At 35.4% G+C, this 7,500-nt stretch overlaps 1 protein-coding gene across 1 annotated transcript in view; it reads right to left on the bottom strand.

The window, feature by feature from the left end:
* Positions 1–1,600: 1,600 nt before the first annotated feature.
* The window catches only part of LOC118763732, a 6,400-nt gene continuing 500 nt past the window's right edge, over positions 1,601–7,500 (bottom strand). The window contains exons 2-5 of the mRNA XM_036503494.1: positions 7,458–7,500; positions 5,630–5,764; positions 4,338–4,568; positions 1,601–2,143 (exon numbers count right to left, since the gene is read on the bottom strand). The exon at positions 7,458–7,500 is cut by the window's right edge and continues 127 nt beyond it. Of these exons, the coding sequence (XP_036359387.1) occupies positions 1,985–2,143; positions 4,338–4,568; positions 5,630–5,764; positions 7,458–7,500 (568 nt within the window). The 3' untranslated portion in view covers positions 1,601–1,984. The remainder of the gene's footprint in view (positions 2,144–4,337; positions 4,569–5,629; positions 5,765–7,457) is intronic.

The following is a 7,500-nucleotide window of genomic DNA, read 5'->3' as shown; positions in this document are numbered from 1 at the left end:
TGGGACGTAAGTTAATCAGAAGTGAACGGCGGGTTGATCGTCTTCGACGCCCAGAGACTCCCCAAGAACGTCATCGCACTTCCCTGCCACTAATCTCCTATAGAACGCTAAAGTGGACTTTCCTCCTATCGCAGTGCCCGATTGGTTGAGGGCTGTGAACACTGTATACAGTGTTCAGGTGCACTTCAACTTGTTGAAAAAGGGTAAAAAGACACAGAAAGCAAACATATAAGTGAAGTAAAGAATGATAGCAATAATAGCTAAAAGCACATGTATAGTATACAGGAAAAACGAAAACAGAAAAGTGAAAATTCAAAGAACCATAAAAATGAAAGGGTGAATGGGCGATGCTAGGAATATAAAGTCAAAAAGCATGTGATTTTTTAAGGACGCAGTGTTCACAGGCAAGCTAATGGTACAAATTACAATCTTAACTGTTTGAGTAGATATAACTGCCTCTTCAAGTGGTCCTCAAACATTCCAGGAGAGACTGAACATCGAGAAAAGAAAATTACTGACGCTCTTCGTATGAAAATAGAATTAAAATATTAAATTTCTCATGAAAACTGATAAAACAAAAGAAAATAGTCGCAAAGATAAAGGAAACCAGTCCATGCGTTGCTTTGTTAATTATATTTGTTTATATTTGTTTATAACTTAATTAGATAAACTTAGATATGTTTCGACCAAAGATTGGTCCAGGCCATGTCTAACTTAATAGCACCACCTGAATGTTTTTTCTCAAGATGATTAAACATATTAGATTTTCTCAAAATTCAAGACACCAAATATGTCTAAGTCCTTGGTGCACCATTCCTGTTGTAAGTTAGCCGGATAGAAACTTTCTGATGCTATGTCCATGAGAGATGTGGCATTAAGCATACTTTGGCGACAGATAGAATCGAGTGACTATGTATTCTTCTGCTGTTTTTTTATATTTCTATAACAATGTGTTTTTACATTAAAGACAGAAACGTGTGTTTCGAGGGATCTTTGGTTAGTATATCTTGTAGGATGTACTAGAAGCGTTGAGGTAGACTCGTTGGATCCGTTGATGTTGCTGTTGCTAATTATGGTTGTATTGTTACAGGTTTTGTTGCCACCTTTACCACAGAAAATCACTCAAGTACAAATAGTGTACACCTCTCAAAGTCACAGTTATATCTCTACAGCAAGGATCCCCTGTAAGGCGTTAGCTTGAAGAATCTAACCACTTCTCACTCTTTGCCACACATATAGCTTTCTAGCAACAAGCTTCTCCATTCATGGTTTGACCACAGTCTCCAGCAGCGTCACATAAGCGCCACCTGAATTGAGACTAAGGTCCAATTCAAAGATGTGAAGATGGATTCCGGCAGCGAACGCAGTCGGAGTCTTACAACATAAACCTCGTCCAGGTGACCCGACCTGGGTCGATTAAACTTAGACCTGTATTCAAGCGACACTTTACTGAGCCCATCTTTTCAGCGAGAGCTATCTATAGAGGCTTTCAGCCTCTACGTGGCTCTTTGAGCCTTTTCTTCTGCTTATTTCTATAAGGAATTAATTTCGACTCCAATAATCTGAGAAAACCAAAAGAATAACGAAACAAACAAACAAGTGAATTGATTTACGTAAATTTATTATTATTTAAAAAATTGATTTACAAAAATATATCTTTTCATTCATAATGTAGTTTATATAAATATTGATCTTTTTTCTCGACGTTCAATGACAAACATATGCCCTATATGTTTTCAGAAGAAATCTGATGTGGAAACGGTAGCGTTCATACCTTTCCCAGGGGTATTAGCAGCGTAGGTGAAGTGACAGAGTATAGACTATTAATTCCGTATCGCGGAAATGATTGGCCATTTCTTCCCTCTTTTACGGTGCTCGCTATAAGTTATATATAAATATTAATTTAAAATGATAAATACATAATTTTCAAACAATACACACATGCGCATACACACGCGCGCGCTCACACATCTGAAATATTTGATTAAAATTCTAATCGAAGCTTGTCATCCACTTGATTAAGTAGATTTTGTAGATGATGGAGAGTGACCATTGAAAACCATCGGCTCCATACCAAAGGGGTATCTGACTTGACCAATAAATCGTTGTCAACGGTGGTGTTTTCAAAACTGTAAGTTGTTACCTAAAATAGTAAAAAAAAAAGAAAAACATGTGAATCATTTAATTAATTTGATTGAAGTTTATAATAAGTCATCTGAAATCGCTTCTCCATAAATATTTTGATCAATCGAAACAACTCTGAAGATCGATTTAACAGGAAAGTGTTTTGTAACAATCATCATTACGGCATATTGATACTGATGAAGAGTCGCCGCCGTCTACATCTATGTATGTAGAGCCAGCTGTCCTGCAGAATGTCTTCTGTCTCCCTGTTACCGATTCGAACTCAATATTACAAGCCAATGAAACTCTTAGCAGTTTTACTCTGCTCCCACTTATCACTGCAACAAAATCCCGAAATAATTTCTATTTTGTCATTCTCTTAAAGAAACTGAAACCATCCAAGAGGTGTTAGGAATGGATTAAAGAAATCTTTTACAACGGATGATGTTTGTAGAACGTTCCTTGGATTAAAGTTAATGGAACTGGTATTAGCTCGGACTTTCTTTGAGAAACGTAATGATAAAGAATGGTCAAGATAAAATCCCATCTTATTTAACTGTTGAAAGATAACTAGATTATTAGTTTGTATGTTCAAATCTAATGCAGGCGACATATTATGGATTGTATATAATTGCATATAAACACACACACATACACACAAAGATATATACATGTATATACACACACGTGTGTGTGTAATGTATAGAAATATTTAACAAATTTACACCAGTCTGTGGACAAACGAAAGAAGGGCACCCAACATATTTATTGATTTATTGGGAGTTACATGTATCGAGCAAAACAGTTTGATTCAGACTCCTTGCTACTCTGAGTTTCAAACGTGTGGCTAGTCTTCGACCATTGGGGTCTGACCACAATGGCTGAAGACTAGCCACACACTTGAAACTCTGAGTACAAAGGAGTCTGAATGAAACGGTTTCGTTATATATATATATATATATATATACGTACACACGCACACACACACACACACACACACACACACACACACACACACTCACACACACATAAGGTATGGTATTGATCAGAAGGAAGTGAACATTCACACTTGTAGTGTTTTGAGGTAGAATAAGGGGTCAATAGAGTTTAATGAACGGGAGATAAAAAGAGACGAACGTCAGAAAAAGTTTGAGAAGAAGAAGAAGAAGAAGAACGATAAAGTAATTGGGTTTACTTGTTAAAGTTGGTATAACCGGATGTAAAGATCGGGTATTTAGTTAGATATATTGGTTGGCGAGGGGTGGGAGAAGGAAGAAGGAAAGAGAGAAAAAAGTGTGCGTATGTGTGTGTGTGCATGAGTGAGAGAGAGGGAGAAACAGAGAGTACATGAAAAGACGTGTAATGTGTGTATGTGTGTGTGTGTGTGTGTGTGGCAAGAGCGTTCCGGGAAATCCAATCCCGTATCATGGCTTCATCAAAAACATTTCCGTTTACTTCGTTAATATCTTTAATATTTTTTCGAGGACGATAAAATAAGTACCAGTTGTGCCCTGGGGTCAATATAACCAGCTTAGACCCTCCCTCGAAATTGCTGGGTAGGTGAGTGGGTGGGTTAAATCGATAGGTAGGCAAGTAAGAAAATAGTATGTATGTATGTATGTATGTATGTATGTATGTATGTATGTATGTATGTATATATATATATATATATATATATATATATATATATATATATATATATCAAAATAATCAACAACGATATCTAGAGGTAATGTAGTACGATCGTTTCAAGCAACTCCATTTAATTGAACAATGCAATCATTACATCAATTTAAATATATATATTGTTCAACCTTATAGAAAAACAAAGGACGAAGACAGGTGTAGGAAAAACAAGTAGGTGTATTAGTTTAACGCTCGGGGAAAATGGAAAAGTCTTTTACGTTTCGAGCCTATGCTCTTCGACAGAGAGGAAGAAGGGGGAAAATGGAGAGAGAAAAACTGTAAAGTTCAGCGGTCCAACATGACGATATATATATATATATATATATATATATATACATATATACATACATACATACATACTTACATACATATATATATATATATATGTATTTATGTATGCATACATGTATATACATGGATACATAGAATAGACCGATTATAGAGAGATAAGCGGATAAATAAATAGAGAGACAAAAGGATACAAAATAGTTAAAATATATAGTCGCCATTAACATTGAAATACTTACCATCTGCGTTAAAAGTAGCTTCAGATCTTTCAAGAGTGAATTGGCATTCCGCAAATGACAGAAAAATGTGGCATCATTACTGAAAGTTCCTTGAAAACAAGCATTTGGATAATAGCAGGGAACTCCGAGTTCCTTTGCAGGAGCACAAAGATAGCTGAGTTCTCTGTTTAGTTGGCTTTCGATACTGGTGTTGTATTGTGAAATTACGGCGGTCATGTTTACTAAAGCCATCTAGATTGAGGAAGAAATAACGAGAAATTGCTGCTGTAGTTGAAATTGTGAAATAAAGACATGTTTCGATATATAAAATATATAAAAAATATATATATATAAAAAGGCATGAAGCGTTGAAGAATACATAAGTCACAGACACTTGTATATCTAAATGGATACATTCTTGTAAATGGAACGGAAAATAAGCAAGAATTCGTTTTCTTTCCAACGTTTGACAAATAAAAACACACACACATACATACACATACATACTTATACACTTGTATGTGTATAAATATATACATATATGTTTGTATGCAGTCACACAAATTTACATATATTCATTACATACATACATACATACATACATACATACATACATACATACATACATATGTGGTTATTATATCACAACTCGTTAGTGACCATGCTGACTTCTCCATATATATTTAGCCTGGTTTATAATCGACTGATTTGATTACAGTATATTACCCCAACATTTAGTCTGCTAATGTTGCAACCCTGACACTCCCTCACCATTCTTGGACAAAATGATGTAAATCCATATTTATATTCACAGAATAGCGCAATGTTTTTTACTGCAGCCCATTACCGGTTCTCCCAATTTATTACCGTTTCCTATAAACATTGTCTTGTCACTGAGGTATACTCAGACGCACAAAACTCTTGCTTTGCTACAGCACAAGACCCTAAAATGGGTGGCCTAACTCTGCCGTGAAGAGACGGGATTAGAGAATTAAATCAGATTATCCTCTTTGTGTTAAAAGTTATCATTAGCTTGGTTGATCCTTCGAAAACTTAGTCTTTCGATTTGCTTGTTACCCACTTAAAAAACAAAAATTTCATTATGGTGTTTCCCACTCTAAGGCCACCGAATCATTGGGACTTTTCCAATCCCAGATGAAACCCACCAGAGTTATAGAGTTGCGGGAAAATGACCGCTTCTTTTCTTCTTCAAATCAACCCCAATGATGAAGAAAATATTGAGTGTTAGAGGCGTCGACCTAATGAAACAATCGCTAGTTGTAAAAATACTGAAATATTCATTAAAAACATACCTCGAAATCGTCGTAGTTTGTGAAATTCAAATCTTCTCTCAGGTGTAATTCGGGAAAAGTTTTATTCGTTAAATTGGTTAGGTGCTCGATAAAATCTTTACATTCAACACCGGGAAAGTACCACATGTTGTCACACTAGAAAATATAATATACATAATATATAATATGTAATATTTAATTACATAATAATAGCAACAGAATAAATGTTGGTTGGTTGATTTCTCCATTTCCACTTTACATGGCATGGAAGAAGAAGAGGGAGAGAGAGGGAGAAAGAGATGTATATATATATATATATATATATATATATATATATAGAGAGAGAGAGAGAGAGAGAGAGAGAGAGAGAGACAGACAGACAGACAGACAGACAGAGACAGACAGATAGACAGACAGACAGGATTAACGTAACAGGTGCAGAGTTAAGTGCACATATCAGGCTTGGTGGAAGGCAATGAGTAAAGGAACGTCACATACACATATAAAATGAAAAAGAATCATAGAGGAAGGGGAATAAATGACGAAGTAGTTGACTGTTAGTGAAAAAAAGATTCTAAAATAGTCAATATTTATCGTAATGAAGACGGCGAGCTGGCGGAAACGTTAGCACGTCGAGCGAAATGCTTAGCGGTATGTCGTCCGTTTTTACGTTCTGAGTTTAAATTCCCCTGAGATCGATTTTGTCTTTCATCCTTTCGGGGTCGATGAAATAAGCACCAGTTGTATTAATCGATTATCTCCATCCCGCAAAATTTCAGGCCCTGCGTTTTTCGTAGAAAATTATATTTATAGTAGTGAATATATATTCCGAAGATACGCTTCAAAGCACGCTGGTATTTGCAAAGTTAAGAATTTATAGCAATGTGTTGCAAATGAATTTATCACTAAAATTGCTACGATTATATTGGTTTCAAATTTTAGCACAAGGCCAGCTATTTCGGGAGCGGGTGGGGCGGGGGAAGCGAGTCGATTACATTCTATTTATTTTATAGACCCCGAAAGGATGAAAGGCAAAGTCGATCTCAGCGGAATTTGAACTCAGAACATAAAGACAGACGAAATACCACTAATCATTTTGCCCGGCTTGCTAACGTCTCTGCCAGCTTTCTTCATATCATCCATACCATGGATGATATGAAGAAATATGGCAGACATATCATAGTTATTAAGTAAGGTTTTTATCAAGTTAGTGGCAAAACTATACTTCCAAAGTTATCTATCGTACAACAGGTAAAACCTCAGTTAATTGCATAATAATAATTACATCATAATTAGCTAAACAAGGTAAAAATAGATTAGAGGTGTTTCATGTATTTTATCTCTCAATAATTAGGAGTTGTTTTTATAAGAATTTTTATCAAGATATAATTATTGATTTGAAAAAGTCTTAGCAATTGGTAAATTAGAAAGTTGTAGAAGACAGGACATGGTCGTAGAGGGATGAAAAATGATGCCTTTGACTTTGGTGTCGTTCGATCTCGTAACCTGAAAACTTAACAAAATACGATGAGGTAATTGGTTCAGTATTTTGCTATTCCTGACAAACAATCGAATCATCCAGCATAGTAATTTCCGATATTGCCATCGATCATACACAATCGATTAAATTGTTCCCCAGTATATTACTAGTGACTGGTCAATCGTTCACGGAAGGATAAAGCCCTACTTACTGACTTATCGCCCAGAAAGGATTAATGACAAAGGTCAAATCTGGTGAGATTTGAACTTAGAAAATGAATTAAATCAAAATACCACAAGGTATTTCGTTGGTCCCTCAACCGCCATTCCATAATTATTATTATTATTTTAACATATAATTATTACTTACATAATACTGCAATACGTTTCCAACTACAATTTTTGTAGTATGA

This window comes from Octopus sinensis, linkage group LG6, assembly GCF_006345805.1.
Source record: "Octopus sinensis linkage group LG6, ASM634580v1, whole genome shotgun sequence".
Classification (NCBI taxonomy): Eukaryota; Metazoa; Mollusca; class Cephalopoda; order Octopoda; family Octopodidae; genus Octopus; species Octopus sinensis.
Note: the sequence above shows the minus strand (reverse complement) of the source record. Positions and strands in the feature narration are given on the sequence as shown.